This window comes from Pholcus phalangioides, unplaced genomic scaffold (genome assembly GCF_987345545.1).
Source record: "Pholcus phalangioides strain wild (caught in Gottingen) unplaced genomic scaffold, Ppha-v1.0 ptg000001l_1, whole genome shotgun sequence".
In the NCBI taxonomy this organism is placed as follows: domain Eukaryota; kingdom Metazoa; phylum Arthropoda; class Arachnida; order Araneae; family Pholcidae; genus Pholcus; species Pholcus phalangioides.
In genome coordinates, this window is record NW_028301594.1 from 8,490,025 (window position 1) to 8,510,802 (window position 20,778).

The following is a 20,778-nucleotide window of genomic DNA, read 5'->3' on the forward strand; positions in this document are numbered from 1 at the left end:
CAAAACTAATGCCAGATTCGGAATCAGCTTCGCAAAATGACTCTTTAATTACTGAAATATATTTGCCAATGATTTACTGTATTTATTTATTATGCGCAGTTTCAATGTGATTTGTATGCTACTTATGTATTACAATTGAAATTTGATTTTTGATTTATCTCAAAAACTACATCGAATCTAAAAAAAAAACAATGCAGATTCAGTATCTGCCCTATAACACATACCCTAAAACCATTAAAAATTTCTTAAGAACATGAAAAAAAAAATTTGTTGAGCAGTGTAATATTACATTAATATACTTTTTTAACGATAATGCGTATACATTACAAAAAAAAACCTTAGCCAATTCAACCTTTTCTTTGTCATATCCGTATTCAGTACATTGAACTAATTAGGAAATGGCTATTTTCCTCTCGGAAGCAGAATATTTTTGAAATTTTGTTGCCCAGTGTTACGCGGTTTTCGGTTTTCGTACACATAAATTCAGGATCATAATTTTTCTTATGTAACACACACACACATACTTTTGAATCTGAAATACTTACATTTGAAAACTGTGTGAACCTGTTTCCGTAAAAGAGCGAGAAAAACTGAAGATTATTAAAAACTTAGAAGATTATCTAAGCCAGGACCATATGTTGCAAAACAACAGCATGCAACAAGGTGATATAGTATATGCCAGAGAATATATTGGCCTTTAAGCAAATAATGGGACGTGAGGCAAAGTACTGAGCAAAAAACTAAAATCCAGTACTGAGCAAAATTATGTCAAACTTTTGTTGTTAAGAAATTAAACCATCGATATTTTCGCAGAGAAATAGTAAAAAAATCAAAGTTTATTTTGTCATGTCTCATTCATTCGTCAAAACTCACAAATTTTCGAATTTCTCGCATCTATTTCATAAATTCGAAATTTACGTGTCCTCAGTAATCAGCAGTTATATGCAAAAATTATGTGCAATTTGTTGAAGACGTTAGAGGGCCGATCAGAAATGCGTATGCTAGAGAAGAAATGTTTTTACTGGCGTTCTTTGTTGTTGATTTAAGACTAAGTTTTGAACAGTTGCAAATAATGAAAATATTTTTGTTTCTTTTTTTGAGAAATTTTATATTAAAAGTCATTATTTCACAAAATATGTTAGAATTGAGCTCAATTATGGCGAAATTTGATGTAGTCAAATATCGATTAATGCATTTTTATATTTTTTGTGTAGTGGACAAATTTTATTCCCTTTTGAGACAATTTAAGTTTCGATTTTAAGCGTACCAAAATAAATTAGTTTCGGTTTTTAGCGCCATCTATCTTTGACTTTAAAATATAATTTGCTAATTTTATACGTATAAATTTTGGGAAAAAATATTTTATTTATCTTTCTACTTTTTTTTCTTCGGAGAAAGCAATTTATCGATAATTTACAAAATAATTCATCGTTTTGATAAGTGCCCAGTCATGAAATAGCAGGATACAGTGAAATATCAGTTAATACTCTGTTTTTCCTGCCTTAGTGAGCCAGAGACACTAAAAACCATTACTACTTTACGCCCATTTCAATGTACTGGAATTTCACAGTATTTAATACGTTTTGAATTCGTTCGTTTTCGGATATTTATTAATTTATAATTAAAATAGAAAAATCAATATTTTCCTGTGCTCAATGGAAACGAACTTCATATCCACAGAAATAGCTGACCGATGGCTGCCCGAATGGCCCATCAGTTAACGGCATGACTACAACTGGGGCTGTAGCAATAGAGTCCATGCTTTTTTTTTCACCCTGAAATTAAAATGCATTTCAAATAACTATAGCAAGCGGTTTTTAGTATGGAAAGATCATCTCCAGCATTCGAGAGATATTTTTTTTCCAATCGATGAAAACCGAAAACAAAGCTTAAAATTTAAAAAAAATTGAGGACAACGTCATTATACAAATACAACGCCACAACAGGCAAATTGCCCAACGAGGTGGCTGACTTAAGAGCATCATGGATCCCGAACCCTTTTTTACCCTACCTACGAGCCCTACCTACTACTGCTACACCACACATGCACCCCGCCCACAACCCCCCGCGGAACCCCCAACGAATCGGTACATGCGGGAATGTGCGTGTACGTGTAGTGAAACCTGACGTGAAGTTTTTTTTTGTTTCTCTGTAATGCTTGTTATGTGTAGTGCTGCCATCTGCCACCAGTTTTTCAAACTATGAGTGAAGTGTTATGATTGAATGATTTATCGTTGTAGGACTGTTGCTCTCTGTGGCGAGACTTTTTAACGGGGAGATCGGCTCGCATTTGCGCCTTGAAGTTGGGAACCACAGAAAACCAACTTCAGCCGACCACCACTGTGGGGTTCGAACCCGGATCCTCGCATCGCGAGTCCGTCACTATAACCACTCGACCACCACAGCGGCAATGTGTCATTATGGAAATGTTTTTAAACGCTGTTGTTATTATGTAATTATTCTTAAATTTGATCCAGCATAGCATTATGTTGCATGTCAGAAAATTTAATAATAAGTATTAGATTGAATCGAACTCCGAACTAACCTTGGAAGTTCACAAACACTTTCTTTGGCACAATAACATCAACTTAGTCAGCAATGTAGTTATTATAATCTATTATTGAAATAGCAGATTCAGTGAGTGCTGTCAAAATTAGCCTATTTAAACCCGTTATATAATAGCTTTTACGTTTTTCCATTTTTCCAGTTATGCTAAATGTACTTTTCTCGTGCATTTTAGTTTCTTTTTGTGCCTGTTTGTTTCGACCGTTTCTAGTGCCCACACCGTTTTCTGAGCTCTAGTAATGATTGGATATTTGTACCACTGTTGAACTGTTGCTCTGTGTGATGAGACTTTTCAACGGGGAGATCGGATCACATTTGCGCCTCGAAGTTTGGAATCGCTGAAGAGGATCCAATAGTAAAAGAAAAAAATCTTGAGCATACTATTATTGCCGCAAATTGAAAGAGATCCAAAGTGTGCAAATCGAATATAGAATGTTCTTTTCTTTATCCAAAAAATCTATCTTCTAGAAGATGAAAAGTGTAAAAATGTGTGGCATTTAAATGATAAAAGACGTGGAAGAAATGGACACACCCTCTCTTCACGTCAGGATAGATAACAGAGTGCCCTCTGATAATAGAAAGATATTCGTGACTAATCAAAGAAACCACATGTACCATTTCCCACATATCCCCAGTGTGACAACATAATTAGAACAATATTCCTCAGCTGGAATCTCAAAAGTTACTTTCTGAAAGCTTCACGATACCGTATGACTCCTGTTTCGGTGTTTTCTACGTACGAATGAATTCTTATACCGAAATATATTGAGACACGGATAACGATATAATGCTAGCGGTTTTTGCTATTTTCACTGCATTATGCCAGGGCATATCAGCAGGTTAGTTGATAATATTTTTTTTGTGACTAATGACCATTTGGTTGAACGGTTTTTCATACAGGAAATCCTTGGTATTTTTCAGTAGAGAAATTCAATTACATCATAAAAAAAATTCATTCATTATATTTTCTACTTCCCACAAATTTTTTTAACATAATCCTACGTAATAGCATGTTGTTTTATTTGCAACTGTTTCGGATCAAAGGGTCGTAATCGTTTGTTTTCCGAGGACCCTCTGAGGCAGCAACATGCGATTCACAGACCCATTTTTAAACTGATATTCAGTATATTAAACCAATATAAAAAAAAACAAGTTAATTGTTTTTCATTCAAGCTGATGGATCCCGTGCAATCTCTCGATTGATCTCAAATGATGCTTGCATCTCTGTTTAGGAACCCCTGGTATAATGAATGAATAATTGGTAGTTTTTGCTACAGCTCTATTTATTAATGTTGAAAATAAAATAAAAATATTGTTTAGATTTGATTTTTGTAATTGAAATGAAAGTGGGGCTTGAATATAACACTACACAATAAATAATGTTTGCAATGCTATGGGAATGGAAAATAGGAGGCATAAATCATAGAAAGCCCAACCGTACATAATGAGCCCATAGACCAGTAACAAGCTTGAGCAATAACTAGACAAAACCGTTTATGCTGTGTGTCCTGTAATTCCTAATTCAGACTTTAACTCATCAACCGTTCTTCGTAGAAGTATGGTTTCAACTTTAACAAATGTTCAAAATGTATTCAGAAATCACCCTGTACCAGTTTCAAGAGTGAAAATAAACTTTGTTTTAAAATATAAAAAAAAATCTAAATTGTATGCGACCGCCCTGTCCTCCAGCATCCGATTAGATAGCTGTCGCCCTGTCGTTCAGGAACCCAAATAAAATATTTCCATGTTTCTAAGAGAAATATTTGCTGAGATATCTGACTTCAAAAATCTGAGAACAGCTAGAAAAGAGCAACGTAAATTAACAGACAAAACATCTGTTCATTTATACTGTTCTTTCCAAACTTTTCTTCGATTTTTGAACTAAAATATCTTAGCGAATATTCCAATCGAATTTTTTTTTTGTTTGGCTCAGAAAAGACAGAGCAACAACGTCTTAATCTGAAGTTAGAGGACGAGGGATCGTACAAAATTCCGATTTCATATTCCATGACACACTATGTTTTCACTCTCAAAACTGATACCATTTGATACCTAAACTAAATTTGAGCATTTTTAAACTGCAACCATTACACTAGAACGAACGGTTGATCAGAAACAGGACTTGCAGGACACCCTGTATATATATAGCTTGAACAGTTAACTCATTTTTCTGGTTCATTAATTGAACTCAATGAATGTACATTTATTGATCTCTTTGATTTTCTCAAATCGTTTTCTTTTTTCCTTTCATTAATTTAGTGAATTTGACAGGCTGCATGTATCAGGATAATTTCCCGTACATCATCGATGCAGTGAGTTATCCGAAAGGGGAAATCAAATCGCCCGGATTCGATGAAGGCGGATATCCAGTACACGTCTATTGTGTTTACGTAATAAAAGCACCAGTAGGACACGTAAGTTGTCGCATTAAATTTACCACTGAAACGACTGACCCCCATCATTTTGATCGATTCCGGTGCGAAATCACCAAATACAGGTGATGGAATTCAATGTTTCATAAAATGAACAACATCGCCGTCTGTGGGAGGATAATAGTTACAGACACAATGTAGGATATTGCTCAGGAAAGGGATGCAGGTGATGAACAAACAAGTTCTACACAAACTATACTTTGTGCTAGTAAACGTTTGGACACAGGGCGTTAAATCGATTAAATTTTTTAACTGGTTAATCAAAAATGTTCAAATGCTATTCATTTAAAGCAAACGTTGTGCTGGTAGCTATATAATATCAATTGATGTTAAAAATATATTCTATTCATTTCACGCATCTATTCACTGAATGATATTAATAAATATAAAAATAGATTAAGAAATAAAGGTCGCGCCCGCTTGAAACTATTTAATACAAATACAAGCCCACAACTGGCAGAATGCCCAATGAGGTGGCTGAGAAAAAGATGATCATAACAAATATGGATGTCATATATTTATAGAATAACAACCCGATTAAAAATGGCGATTATTTTCGCAGAAATTAAACTCTTTATCGGGCTTGACAAATAAAATTCAGGCTCCAGCCAAATATCTTAGGAACCACAGCCCCCCCACCCAATGAAAATTTTAATCGAATTTTGACCGAATAGATCGAGTCGAATAACTCAACTGCAATTTCCCACTGCAATTACAATAATTGATCGAATAACCGACACGATTAATTAATTACTTGGACCAATCCTAATATTAGCCTATTCAATGTTCTGGATATGACAGCTATTTACGCTTTGCTATTCTGCACAAATGCAATTCTCTTCATGAAATTTTCCACCGTATTATAATTCAATCCTTTTCAGTGGGTTGCCGAATGAAATGAAACGGCAAATCACAAGAGCTGAAAGAAGGACGGTAAAAACTCAATAAAACCCAAGATTAGTGTTTGTTATAAAAAGCATCCCGAAATTCCAAAAAGGAAAAACACCAAATGTGGTATACAAACAGGAGCTTCCTTTAACAAAAATAAGTCGTAGAGACTGAATATATACTGCTTCAAGCAGTTTCGGTAAAGGAAACGTTTGTGTTAAATTTTTGCTATTGCGGTCCAAATGACCGCTTTACGTTGTTCGGGACAGTTCGAAATTCTAGTCGTTCTAGCCTTAATTTATTCCACAACAAAAGTTTGTTAACTCAATATCAATACAAATACAAACGCCACAACACGCAAATTGCCCGTTGAGGACTGAAAAAATTATCTCCAAAAAAATAAGGATATCTAGTCCAGAATACAGCAAGCCAATATAAAAGCACATCCAGTCGAAGCTCGTTATAACGACCCCACATTATAGTGACCATTTCATTACAAAGACTGGTAGGAAAAGTCCTAAATGTTTTCTAGAACAACTATTTATTTGTTTTACTTTCGATATAACGACCCTTGCCATATAACGTCCGTTTTTGACGGGACGAAGGATGTCGTTATATCGACCGTCGACTGTATCACCAAAAGAATATGATCACTTAATAATATATAGCACACTGCCCATAAAAAAAGATTATGGTTGCCTTATGTAAGTATATGGATAACTTCTCGATTAATCCCACTATGCCTATTGCAATTCTTTTTAAACGTATCAAATGTGTTAGAATTCACGACCTCCCCCCCCCCCTCCCCAGAGGTAAGCCAATCCATTTATTACGGTCCCAATTGAAGGAAATCTCACTGCGACACCACAACCTAGAATTATCCTTTACCAATCGATGCTGTCGTTCCCTTGTCGAAGCAGTTGATGGATGGTGTAAACTCAGGTAAAAAAACCGATCAAATTAAGATGTTATGAATTTTTTTTTTTTTTTTTTTTGCTGTCTGCCTTTCTAAACTGCTCAAAACAATTAGGGGAGCAAGCAAAAAAGTGAAGAAAACCGTGCGAGACAGCCACGAATTGGCATACAATGGATAGTACACGCGTATTAATGCGCAATACAGAAATAAGACGTAAAAAAATTTGGAATTAAGCTTTAATTCTTTGAAAATATGGAAAAAACGTGAAAAGATGATTTACATGTAAACGATAAAAAAAGTACTGTTTAGACATGATGCATGAGTTTTAATAGGGGGGTGTGGTCTCCTCGAACAGCTAAGACTGCTACACACCTGTTTGCCATGGATGCGATGAGGTTATCGATCAGACTTTGGGGAATACTGTTCCACTCCTCAAGAAGTGCAATCTGCAAGTCTCGGACAGTAACAGGCGGACAATGCATCGTCCGGATTCAGGTCAGGAGAACACGCTGGCCATTCCATACGCTGTATTGTTTCAGCTTCAAGCATGTTCTCCACCAGACGACCTCTATGCGGTCGGGCATTATCATCCTGGAAAACAAATGAATCTCCAATGGCTCCAGCATAAGGGATGACATGAGGTCGCAGTATCTCGTCTGCATACCTTCGGGCCGTCAGAGTGCCATTCCGAATGATATGCAGGTCCGTACGTCCGCCTATGCTGATTCCACCTCATACCATCCAACCAGCTCGTCTGTATTGTGACCTTTCACGAACGAATGCGGGGTTATTTCGAGTGCCCCTGTCCCTCCATACCAGAACACGTCGGGTGTCACACTCCAGACTGAATCGGGATTCGTCTGTAAACAGCACTTGGCTCCAATCATGTTGCTCCCAATCTCGATGTTCAGCAGCCCATCTTCTTCGGGCCGCACGGTGGCGTGGGGTCAACGGAATGCAGACCATTGGCCTACGTGCATAGAGCCCTCCCTCATGAAGCCGATTACATACTGTTTGGCTGGACACCCTTCGTCCTGTTGTCAAGAGCAACCGTCTTTGCAGCTGCGTAGCATTCTCTGTTCTGTTTCGACGGGCTGTTAACCGTACATACCGGTCATCAGTTGCTGTAGTGGCGCGTGGCTGACCTTGCCCTGGTCAACGTCTAACATTTCTTGTTTCTTGGAATCGATTCCACAGCCTTGCAACAACACTTCTGGCGACTCCAGCAGCGTCCGCGACACTACGTTGTGTTTGCCCGGACTCCAGTCTGCCTATAACACGCCATGCCATGGATGCCAGTAAATCAGGTTGTTGAGACATTCTCAAGTCACCTTGTCTCAAAAAAAATACTGCGCAATCGAATTTCACAGTTACGGCAGTAAAACAGACGTTTCTGCAACATCCCGATTTCTGCCCTTATCTCCTTTTTCTGGTCTTTGATGCCGTCATGAATGATTTGCACATGAAGTTTTCTTCCGTTTCCTGCTAGGCTTTAAATTATGGATGATTCATTTTATGTTACTTATCGGTATACATCTTTGCGTAATTTTGTTATAACCATGTGCTCCCCTAATTGTTTTGAGCAGTGTATAACTAAATGAATTCAGATTAAAATAAACGATAAAATAGGTAAGTAGTAAGAGAAAAACCTTGAATTCCTTATCAGTCTTTGTGAAAATTTATTAAAGAAATTGGTATAGGATATCCAGTTCAATTTGCTTCACAGTCAAGTTCTTCGTTATTGTGTTTGCAAAAAACAAAGGATTACATTTTAACTCAAATATTCGCATATTTATTCCCATCTGCAGGTTGTGAAGTTGACTTTCAAAGAAATGAGTTTTCAAGCGGCAGGACGTTGCATCAAAGACAAGGTGTTTGTTGAAGATGGTTCAGGTGAAAAAGGCGAGGATTTGGGTGTTTACTGTGGACAGGAACCACCAGATTTCCCCATCGTCTCTTCTAAGAACGGCATGATCCTACGTTTTAGGACTCTTCAATATATTGGAAATAGAGGTTTTCGTGCCGTTTACGAGGCTCTTAGACCAGAGGGTATAAATAATTAGATCTTTAGCATTCTAAATAATTAGATTTTAGTTCGTAGGTTATGTCATATCAGTACACGTAGCATGTCATTAAAGAAATTTGTTTGAGACAAAATAACAATTTCCAACATCCTTTTACTTATATTAGAGTTGGAATTAATTTAAAATCTGAGTTTTAATTTTTAAAATCTTTTCTGCGTGTCACACAAATAACAAAAAGGAAAATATTATTTTTTTTAAACACATCAAAAATTAAAATCTTTGTAATAATATCAAGGGTCATTTAAATGCACTGAATAAGAAAGCTATAATCTCCCTAAAATAATTATAATATAACGATAATTAGCAACGGATTCCTTGTTCGGAACTCCACATTTAGAGCGACATTTAAGTTGTGGTGAGTGGTCCAACCAGATGAAAGTACTTATATAGGTTACACTTCCATAAGTAAAACTCCTCATATGCTATGGATCGGTATATTGCATTTATATTGCATATACTATATACAAAGTGATTATAACTAAACTTTTCGTACTCTGAGCAGTTTTTGTCACAAAATGCTTGTCCGGATACAGCCAAATTTTTAGGATAACTTAATGAGACCATCGGAAAGAGATTTATGAAATTTAAAAAAAATAAACATAAATTTTCGACCACGAGGTGAAAAAGTGGAGCTTTTTTCTATTGCTTTCTATATTTACCGTAAAACGTTATACCAAGGCCATTAATGGTCCATACAGCGTATATACCAAGTTTTAATGAAATACGTTCATCAGAACGAGCGCTACAGTAGGTCGGAGTAGACTGTGTATGTGACGGGTGCTATATTGGTCTGAGCAGGGTCAGTACACTGAAACTACTCACACCTTTGTAGCACACGTTCTGGTAGATATATCCCAATGAAACTTGGTACATACGCTATATGGACCATGGGAAAAAGTAAAATGCAATAAAAAAAAGCTCCAACTTCTCACTTGGTGTTCGAAAATTGAACATTTTTGTTTTATGTCATAAATCTTTCTTCCGTGGTCTCATTACGTTGTCCTAAAAATTTGGCTGTATTTGGATGATCAGTTTTTGAAAAAAAAAAACTACTAAAGTACACGGGAACTTTATGTAATAATCTTGGAATTAGTAATTAATATTTAATAATCTGGGAATATATATCATGCTATATATCAGCCGCCTTGAGCGCTGATATTGGTTTGTTATGATCACCATTAATTTATTGCATCTAATAGTTATTTCTTTAAAAACAATTTCTGCCTGGATATATATAAACAGGGTGATTAATTATTTTCTCTTGCCGCAATTTACTGGCAATCCTAGAGGCATAATTCCAATTTGAAAAAAGTATCAAAATAACGTGTAGAATTCAGACAGATATGGCATTGATTTTGCAAAAGATTGTGCAGTTAGCAAAATAAAATAAAAAAAACCATTTTACACGGACACCCTGTCCTCCAGAACCGATTAGAATATTGTTGTTCTATCACTTCTGAGACGGAGGGAAAAAAACCGTTCACGTCCCGGAGTGCAATGTTCGCATACATATTTAATCAAAAATGATAATATCGCGGAAAAATCGTTCAAAAATGAGATAATTCAGTCAGAAAATCGTATCATCATGTATGTACGCTATATATCTTACGTTTCGTGGCATCGCTTTTTGTCTAGATCATTCCCAGAGCCCATCTGTTATAAAAATTCTGACGTTGCACTTGGACACCTGCTTATAATCACATTATATATACTTTCTCAACTGCTATACGAAACGCCATAATTATTGTTTTTCATCAATATATTCATGTATTCGAATGTATATCGCCGGTGAATCCACTAGTGCGCAACTAAACCTTGTATGTTCAAGTGAACTTTGTACTTTCTCCGGACTTGTGTGATCTCGTCATTAGGTCTATAATATCCATATCTAAATATGTCTCTAACTGGCAATGGAAAGTCCCCCGGCTCCTTCAGTCTTGTGATATTATTAATACCAGCAATTGATCAATATCGATAATTCCCACTAGCATATTTATAGTTCATTGGACCTGAATTTGTACACGTATCCTGTTTTTCATGTTCTATTTTCAGAGATTCGGACCTATGAAAAAACCCTTCCAACAGAAGACAAGATGAGAGAAGTTGGTCTTGCAGAATGGCTGATGGTTGGGGACAGAACACAGTGATGAAGGCGGGTGGCTCGGAATGTTTTCGTTGGTCTCTTGCGGCTGATCCGCCCGGGCTCCTTGGTGGGGGTTTCCGGGGCCTTTGGGGGTGTGTGATTGCCGTGATTCGGAGGCGATGGGGGCCTCGGCGGGATTGGGTCCTGTAGCTTACGGGCCGGGGATGCCTGCCGGCGAGTTGGTGTTAGTGTTTGTAGTTCTTTGCGTGGATCGGAGGTCGGCCCGTGGTCTTGATGGCTGGCGGGGCTTGTTTTCTTTTCTTTTTTTTCCAGCATGGCCCAGCCGCAAGGTAGCGTGCTTATATCCCACAAGGGACAGACCGGGGTCCATGTTTGGTGTTTTCAGTCAGAAAATCGCGGAAAAAACACCATGAAAAGTAACGAACAACGTTTCTTTCCCTGATTTATGTTGTTCTCACCTAACTACCTCTTGCGCTTCTTAAATTCTAACATCTCAGTGAATGTTGCACTTAGAAACGTTGGAGGTTTTTGTTGGAATCAGGAGAGATAGGACAACAACTTCCTATTTTTTTTTTTTTAGCACAGGCCATATGAAAAGCGTTTATTGTTATTATTATTGCCTTATAGCTATACAACCCCTTGCAATATAAATGATGTATCGGAGATCTAATCAACGGCTCGCCAGTGAAATGTGACAAGGAGGATTAAGTAATCATTGTTTATAATATGGGTCTATTGCATAATTTTAGCAAACATTTCAGCAAAAAACATATAATATTCTTCTGTTTATATAGATCTTTGTCCCCGAGGTTACCACAAGTGCAGAAACAACAACTGTTACAGTCCGAGGCAAAAGTGCGACGGAGAAGACGATTGTTTAGATGGAACTGATGAAGAGAAATGCAGTGAGTGTATAATGCTGATGGTATTAGATAAAAATAGAGCGGCCAGATGTCCTAGTTCCCAGGGACAGTCCCAGATTAACAATAAATTCACTGTCCCGAAAAATGCTTTTAGGACACTTGTTTGTCCGGTTTTTTCTTCCCGTAATTTATTATTTAATATTTTTTATAGTTTTTTATTGAAATTTCAAACTACCTGCATTTTTTTGTAGTTCCTATGACATCGATAAGGCTGAAAGCTCAGGTATTTTGCACATGTTTACGTTAAAGGATGGCTACCTAGGTACCTAAACTCAAAGGATACCTTTACCAGAGGATTGGGCTGGTGCCAAAATAATCACGGGTTCTCCGAAGGATAAATGATTTTCGTTCAGAATTGTTGCAGTATTTAAAGAACCTATTAATATTATTTCCGTGATTACGACTAGTTTTGCAACATTAAAGAAATGGCAAACCATTATAAAGTCATAATGGAATTATATTTTTAGCAATGCAGAACGCAAAAAAATCCAATGATGTTAGCTAAAAATATACGGAATTGGACGCCACAGACAGATGTTTCGGAGCTACTGTAGCCTTTTCGTCAGTGGAAAATGAAATGAAAGTGAAAAATCTGTTATAGCGCAGGTCACTCTCGCTAAAATAAAAACACGTGGTTACACGGATCGTGGTAACACGTGGTGTGATGATGGCGAGAAAAAGATGATGATAATGATGAAACGTTTACAATTGTCAGACGGAGTGTATCGATGATGGATCGCTGGAAGGGGGAACTGTAAGTATTGAGACCATATCTTGAAGAATTTGGAGATTTCCAATTCCAAATATCTTGGAGATTTTCAACGTAAAACTTCTCGCAGAACCCTTGATAATAATTAGGCTCTTCCACGGAAATCAAATAAATTTTTGGACATTTATCTAAAAAACATTGAGCCCCTACTTTCATCTCATAGTCCCAAGGCAAAATAAGAAGAGGGCTTGGGCACAACGTCTTAATTTACACATTTATTGTTATAAATCATTGTGTCATATCTTATCGGAGAAGCCTCTATGCAAATAAGGTTGCCGTGACCAGGTTAGACTCATGCGTAAGCTGGCCATGGATGCCCCGTAAAGTAAACGCGTGATTCTGCTATTCAATAATCCTCACTCTATTACTAGTGCATAGAAAATTTCCCATAAAGCATCGCTTTTACAATTTATAATTTTCTCACGAAATGGAAAATACCACATTCGTAAACTTCTGAGACTTCTGGTTCGAGAATTCGAAGTGGAACAAAAATGTCACGTTATTATTTCCTAAGTCGGTGAGTTGTCCAAGAGGGGGGGGGGTGGTCTGATATATGTAAGACACCATCTCGTTAAAATTATGTAAAATAAACAACAGTTTTGAGAGTTATATTAGTAACAAGAAGGTGTTCTTTGAAAGCTCTGCGGGGTTCACGATTTTTTAGGGTTTTCTTGGGGTGTGACCCTGCGGAACCCAAAAATGGCTTCCGCGGAACACCAGTTGAAAACCTACGTTTTATGCATCCTGTATGTGCTTTTGTAAATTTTGGAACGCCTTTCCTTTGTCTCACAAATGTCGTCATCTAACCAATTGTTTTTTTCACCTTGCGTTTAGATCTCCCGATTCCACAAATTCCATGTGGCCACGGTCGCATACTACCCCTGGAATCTCCTATATCCATGGATCGTATTGTTGGTGGTATTGAGGCCAGGCCCGGTAGCTGGCCATGGCAAGTAGACCTTCAGTGGGTGAATTATTACCCGAATGGTCACCAATGTGGCGGGACGCTGATAAACGCGCAGTGGGTGATGACCGCCATGCACTGCCTTAGAGGGTGAGTTTTGATGAGTTTCACGTTTTTTCTTTCTATTTTCCTCAATTCCTTTTTCATCTCCAATCCAGAAATTTAAATACATTCATTTGATCGAATTTTCTTCCTCGATTGTGTTTCAAAAATGACTAATCTTTATGACTGCACCATTATGGTATTAGAAATCATTTGAAAATGGTCGATTCTTTTTTTAATTTTTATTTTGTCACGTTTAATGAAACACAAAAAGTGTGCGTAAAATAAATGTCAAGAAAATTGCGTTTCAGAGGAGATCGCCCTAAGGACTGGAAGATAATCGTTGGAAATCACCACAGATATAAGAGAGATCCGGGTGAACAAGTGAGGAACGTGGAATTGATAGTCGCTTACCCGGGATATACTGGGAACGAGGTGAGTTTCTAACTTCCACACAAGTTACAGTTATAGTTGTTATGCTAGATACAGTGGGACCTCCCATAACAGACATTCCCTTTTAGTAGACACCTGCTAAGGCACGATTTTTTTTAATTACGTTAACTGGCAGAAAATATTTCGGTCCCGAGGGTCGAAGTTATTGAGAGGTTCTACTGTATAACAGTCGAACTTGGTTAATTCTAAGTGCAAAGTCGCTGAAAAAGTCCGAATTATCAAGTTAACCCACCCTAGATCAGCGAAACGACGGCGAATTGTAAATTAATCATCAACATTGACAAAGGATAATAATTATCAAGTATTAAAATTTCATCATCGGTTATGAAACTGCTTCGAAAATTTTAATAATTTATAATTAAAATAATTAATTTCAGCTGCCACATTATTCCCCTGTTCTGGCTTCAGTATCACTGCAGAATTTCTTGACCATGTCCGATGCCCGATTTAAGGAAACAGTTCATGATCACTGGTTACGAAACTATTTCCCAGATTTTGTTTATCGTTCTTAAACTATCGAGGACATATACTTTAATTAACGTATTAAAAAAATGGAACAGCTTTGGTATAAGGGACAGGTTGGCGATTTTCGGCGACTTTTTTTTCCCGGCGCCAAATATGTCAGACGGCCCGAGAAAAAGCCGCCAGACACTACGTGCGCCAGAAAAAAAAGCATAGAAAACAGTAAAAACAAATGGCATAAACAAAAATAAGCTGTGGAGTATTTAAAAAATAAAACTGGATAAAAAAAAATGAAATCAGGGTTTAAATAAAACCCGGACCGTTGTGAATAAATAACGATCCTGCTGTATAAATGAAAATATTCTATGTATTATAAATTAAAACCCGGACTCTTTCCGAGAATCCGGGTTCTTATAAATAATCAACGGTCCTGCATGTTGTATAAATAAAAATATTCTATTTATTATAAATAAAAAACCCGGACTCTCTTTCCGAGAAACCAGGTTCTTTTAAATAATCAACGGTATAAAATAAATAAATAAATAAAATAAAAAGGATGCAGGGGCATCCTGCATGTAGAAAAGAATAAATATTGGAAAATATTAAAGGTACAACCTGAGGGAAAAGATGTCCAAAATAATTCCAATTAATCCGGCACACACTACAACATATATACGGAAGGAAGAGAAAATATGAAGAACTATCCCAACGGTTTTTCAAAACGCCGCGGCTATTAAGTGACGTCATTTGGAAGAAAAAAAGAGAGGATAGAATGAGAAAAAGAGAAAACCAGTTTCAAAATGGCAGTAAAACCCGTTTGAAAGACGCGCTAGGACGCTAAGAACACGGAAAAACAACAGTCAGCGCCACCGACTGGCAGAATTCAACGAACATTCTGGAACAACGACAACCCAGCAGAACAACAACAAACCAGAGCGCGCCAACGATGGCAACTTATCGCCGGAAGAAAAGTCGCCAATTTGGCGTGTCCCTTATACCAAAGCTGTTACCGATACTTTCCTTATACTTGACGACAAAAAAGATCAGATATTGAATGTTACAACTTGATCCGTAGATTGAACAACATAATCGATATCAAGTGGTGAACATTCTCGATGCACACAAGCTGAACAACTTTGAAATAGGCATTAAATTATCAGTAAAGAGAAAAACAGAATATTTAAACTTTTATTTATTTTAAAAAGATTTGGTCGAGAAAAGCAAAATCTGAAATTCTTAGGATTTTTCCAAACGAATTCCGTTCATACAGAAATCATGATTTTTTCCACCAACTTCGAATTATCCAAAACATTCGAAAAAACACTGAAATAAAACAAGAAATTTTAACATTAAATTAGGTAGAAAACTTAAAGGGAGTTGGTAATAGATCGAATTTAGCACATTCAAATTAATCAAGTTCTACTATATAAATGTTACTGCCAAACCAAAAAATTGGCCGGTTCGCGAAGTAGCTGGTGATCTCTGGCCAAAGTCCGAAAGCGAAATCCATGATTCGGTGTCATCGCTAAGATGTCGTATTTTCTCGAGAGGGGGGGGGGGATATATATAAATATATATCACCACGTTGACTATGTACAGCAACCGTAACGATATTCTTTTTAAATCTTTAATATCATTTATTATCATGCTTCCATCGTATATTATCACGTTTCAATATTAATTCATTTTTGTGCTTGTGTTTTAAGAATTATAATATCACACCACTAATCAGAGGTGGTTTAGGGGGGTCACTCCCTCACTGCGAACATGACGAGACGGAATCCTCCGTAGTCATGGACGACCTTAGAGAGCAACCACAGCTCTCACTATAGTGATAATCTTATATTGATTCACACAACATACAAAATCCTATCGCAACCACGATGCGGTAATTATATCTTTTTCAAAATTTGACAGAAAGAAAACTATGTTTATACCATTATATAAATAGTTTTTTTCTTTCGAATTTCTCTCTCGTCGCATGGAACTAATCCAACACACGTTATATACTATACAGTCATATATTACACGTTGACGATGGAAAAAAAAATATGAATGTGTCAACTAGCGGACCGTCGTATATCAGCACATCGGACATTGGTCCCGGATCTCCAGACACTTCGCGAATTGGCCGGCCAAAGCTCGAATCATTTTTGTAAATCAGACTCTGACCAAACCTTTTCGTGAATTGGAAGCTTTTCGGGTTTGGCAGTAACATATACTTACGATATACAGAAGCACAGCAAACAGGGGGTATGGCATTTTACTGGAAAACCATGGATCCTAGAGGTATACTTCTAATTAGAAAAAGTCTCCAAGTAATATGCAGTACTCAGATATGTTATTCATGTAGCAATGGGTTGTATAGTTATTAAAATAAATAAAAACTCTTTTTTTATAGTCTCCGTGTACCCGAAAACCCAATTAATAAATTGCTGCCCTATCTTTCCTGATACCAACAAAATTACCCCAGTGCAATAAGAATGTTTCTAAGTACCCGTTAATTGCGAGTAAAACGGTCCTCCGCATTTAGAGCTGTTTCCCATTCCCCCCTTTTTTGTATTCCAATATCTCAGTGAATATGAGATATTCAGCACTGAGATATTGGATTACTGAGAATCATTTTTTTTGTCATCAGGAGAGACAGGGTGATAACATTCTAATTTTGTTTTGGGGCACATTGGGAGTATTCAAAAAGTTATTTTTTTCATTTTAGTAACTAACTATCCTTGAAACAGGAATGACGTATCTGAGTACTTTGGAAATTTTTCTAATTGCAACTACACTTAACGTCTTGATTAACGTTTCACCAGTGAAATATCAGACCCCCCTGTTTGCTATCCAGTATATATCTTTCATATATTGTCCATTTTTCCTGTATTCCACAGATCAGAGGCAAACAGTTAAATTTTGAGAATGACATAACCCTCATGAAGCTTAACGCGCCAGTCAAATTCAGTGATACAGTGAGACCTGCATGTTTGCCTACACTGGGTTATGAAATGCCACTCGGAACCAAATGTGTGACATCTGGATGGGGAGAAACAAGAGGTAAACACCATATATTATATAATTTGTATTCTCTCTAACATTATCGTCATGTTTGAGAACGGAATGAAGACCAAAAATAGAAAAATTACTTGATGACTGCACGACACAAAGCTTTACGCCTCGCCTAGGCCCGACAACACCGACATTGGACTGTTGAGGACTGGAAACACGTTGCCTGGTCTGACGAGTCTTGGTTCCAATTGCTTCGAGCTGATGGACGTGTACGGGTATGGAGACAATCTCATGAATCCATAGACCCTACATATCAACAGGGGACTGCTCAAGCTGGTGGAGGCTCTGTGATGGTATGGGGCGTGTGCAGTTGGCGTGATATGGGACCCCTGATACGTCTAGATACGACTCTGACAGGTACGTAAGCATCCTGTCTGATCACCTGCACCCATTCATGTCCATTGTGCATTCCGACGGACTTGGACAATTTCAGCAGGACAATGCGACACCCCACACGTCCAGAATTGCTACAAAGTGGCTCCAGGAACACTCTTCTGACTTTAGACACTTCCTCTGGCCACCTAAATCCCCAGACATGAACATTATTGAACATATCTGGGATGCCTTGCAACGTGCTGTTCAGAAGAGATCTCCACCCCCTCTTACTCCTACGGATTTATGGACATCCCTGCAGGATTCATGGTGTCAATTACCTCCCGCACTACTTCAGACATCAGTCGGATCCATGCCACGTCGTGTTGCGGCACTTCTGCGGGATCGCGGGGGCCCTACACGATATTAGGCTGGTGAACCAGTTTTTTTGGCTCTTCAGTGTAAAAAACGAATGGCAATACCGATTGGTAGCAGCATAACTTGGGTTGTTGGGAATTTAACCGCCGTATTGCCTCATTTGATTGTATATTTTTTCGCCTCGTACATATATTTTTTAATTTCTTCGGAAAAATTCAAAAAACAAAATCACTTGGCTGCCAAAAAACTTAGACAATTGTGGTTTTTTTACATGAATTTGCTCAACTTATACAATATTATTTTTTTTAGGTTCAGGATTTCATAGAGCACTGAAACAAGCGACAGTTTACACGAGAGATGAACGACACTGTCCAACTTATGCTAATGCTACAATGATATGTGCTACCAGTGAAGGGAGTTGGGAAGATGCTTGCCATGTGAGGGTCGCTTCTTGCTTTTCTTTTTTTCATATTCAAAAAACTGAAGTACGACGATAAATATATACGATATATATACGATAAAATTACTACTATCACCGGACCGTTTTAAGCAAATGAGCTATGACGTCACACTGATCGTCTTCTGTAGTTTCGAGCATGTAAACATAATACTTGAACGCACACTTTCCAGTATCGATTCGGTCTTGAATAAGAGACCGACAATAATTAGAAAAATGAAGGAAAAAAAGGTTTAGATCAACCTTTTATCATAAAAAGCTGCGGATGTTTTGTAACTTTCACAGCATATTTATTTCCTTTGTGCAATTCTTGTGTGTATTTTATGAAAATAGCAAGTGTATTTAGGAGTATATATAAATGTTTAGTTTGAAAAATTCCAAATTTTGTCGCATGTCTTTTGTTTATAACATGTCAAGTTCTGAAACACTTTTTACGAAAGTCGCAAAAAATTTATCTTCAGAATATTATGAAAGTTTTATATTCGATGAAATATATATGAGCATTTCAAGTAAATTACTTTTAATTACGCATGAGCAGGAAATACCAATTTTATTTCTCATAACTTCATTGCCACTAGTTCAACTTATGTAGAAATTCAAGACAGATAATATGGAAATTCAGAAAGATGTAGGCAGTACAGTTAGCACTGATTTCAGTTACTTGCTGAGAGCAGCTGGAGGAAAAGGGATTTTCAACAAATGGATGATTTGATTAGTTTCTTTCATTTGTTACCGCCTTCAGTTTGTTCATTTGAAGCAATAAACATGTGTTATGCTGAAACATTTCTCCCATATAGCATCAGACGTGCGTATTCATTCATTCGCCTAATATTGTGCGCTTAGTTTCGAAATAATCAACTCACAGATAATAATCAAATTATTAATTTGTTGAAAATTCGTTATCCCCGCTATTTTCAGCAAATAACTGAAATTACTGTTCACAACATTGTCGGTATCTTCCTAATTTTTCGCAAAGTGAGAGTTTGAGTATTACGTTTACATACCCGAAGTTACAGAAGGAAATAATGTCATTTGTGCATAAAAATGTCCGGTGGTCATAGTAAAGTGACCACTCAGTTTATATTTTAAGTAGGTTTTTCCCCCGTGCATCTCAACCTACGTACATCAATTATTAAAATTTGCTTTTTTTCCCCTCTTTTTGCTTTCTAGGGTGACAGCGGTGGTCCTTTGAGCTGTAAGATTGGAAATGAGTGGCAAGTTATGGGAATCGTCAGTTTTGGATCAGCCACGAATTTGTTGACTGGCATGTGCACAGTCTCAAGATTAGGGACCGTATACAATAAAGTTTCTGCTAAAATTACGTGGATAAATGACATGCTCCGACGTTTTAGCTGATTGCGTCGTAATTTGATGTTGATGTAACCAATGAATGCTTCTATAACATGCGTGGTGGAAAAAACCATACAATACCGTCATTGTCCAAAAGAGTAATTTGCCCTAACTGATTTGTTATTATTATTTTTTAATTTTCCGCTTTTATCAACATGTTTTAAGGTAAATTGATTGATTCATTAATTAATCACAGTGTCGGTTAATCACCGTAAATTTGTATAATTCACTTATTTCATAAAACTACCTTCGCTATGTCATGAAATAATTGATAAAATCAGTGAAAATGTGTGATAACACATTAATAATAATTCCACCCTTTAATGAGTTATTCTATGAAATCAGTAGTTAAATGATGGAATACAAGTGAATTGTACGCTTTAACTGACTTTATTAGTCACTACATGACTAGGTATTCTTTCACGGATTTGATTCTTTAACGATAACATCTATGTAACATACGTTTTGGAAAAAAGAATAAAATTTGTATATGGAAATATTCAAATAAAAATAATGTGGTTTATATATATATATATATCGATTCATACTTTGTGGCTAAAGTTCACTACAATAAATTCTGTTTTTAGCGTGATAATGTATAAGATTTCTGCATTGA

The 20,778-nt window shown here is 36.9% G+C and overlaps 1 protein-coding gene across 1 annotated transcript; it reads left to right on the forward strand.

Moving 5' to 3' along the window:
* The first annotated feature begins 3,188 nt into the window (after nt 1-3,188).
* LOC149089812 (chymotrypsinogen A-like) lies at nt 3,189-20,755 on the forward strand. The gene is made up of 9 exons (XM_089249005.1): nt 3,189-3,404; nt 4,825-4,979; nt 8,610-8,850; nt 11,784-11,894; nt 13,516-13,735; nt 13,999-14,122; nt 17,491-17,653; nt 18,665-18,792; nt 19,983-20,755. Exons 1-9 carry the CDS (start codon nt 3,353-3,355, stop codon nt 20,166-20,168), a joined length of 1,380 nt encoding a protein of 459 aa, XP_089105131.1. The 5' UTR covers nt 3,189-3,352; the 3' UTR covers nt 20,169-20,755.
* Nucleotides 20,756-20,778: the final 23 nt, after the last annotated feature.

What these genes read in the sequence shown, in the direction of transcription:
- LOC149089812 (XM_089249005.1), top strand. Translation starts at nt 3,353, where the DNA reads ATGCTAGCGGTTTTTGCTATTTTCACTGCATTATGCCAGGGCATATCA. An exon ending in ATGCCAGGGCATATCAGCAG is followed by an intron (nt 3,405 to 4,824) that starts GTTAGTTGATAA and finishes TCATTAATTTAG; the next exon opens with TGAATTTGACAGGCTGCATG. An exon ending in GTTGGGAAGATGCTTGCCAT is followed by an intron (nt 18,793 to 19,982) that starts GTGAGGGTCGCT and finishes TTTGCTTTCTAG; the next exon opens with GGTGACAGCGGTGGTCCTTT.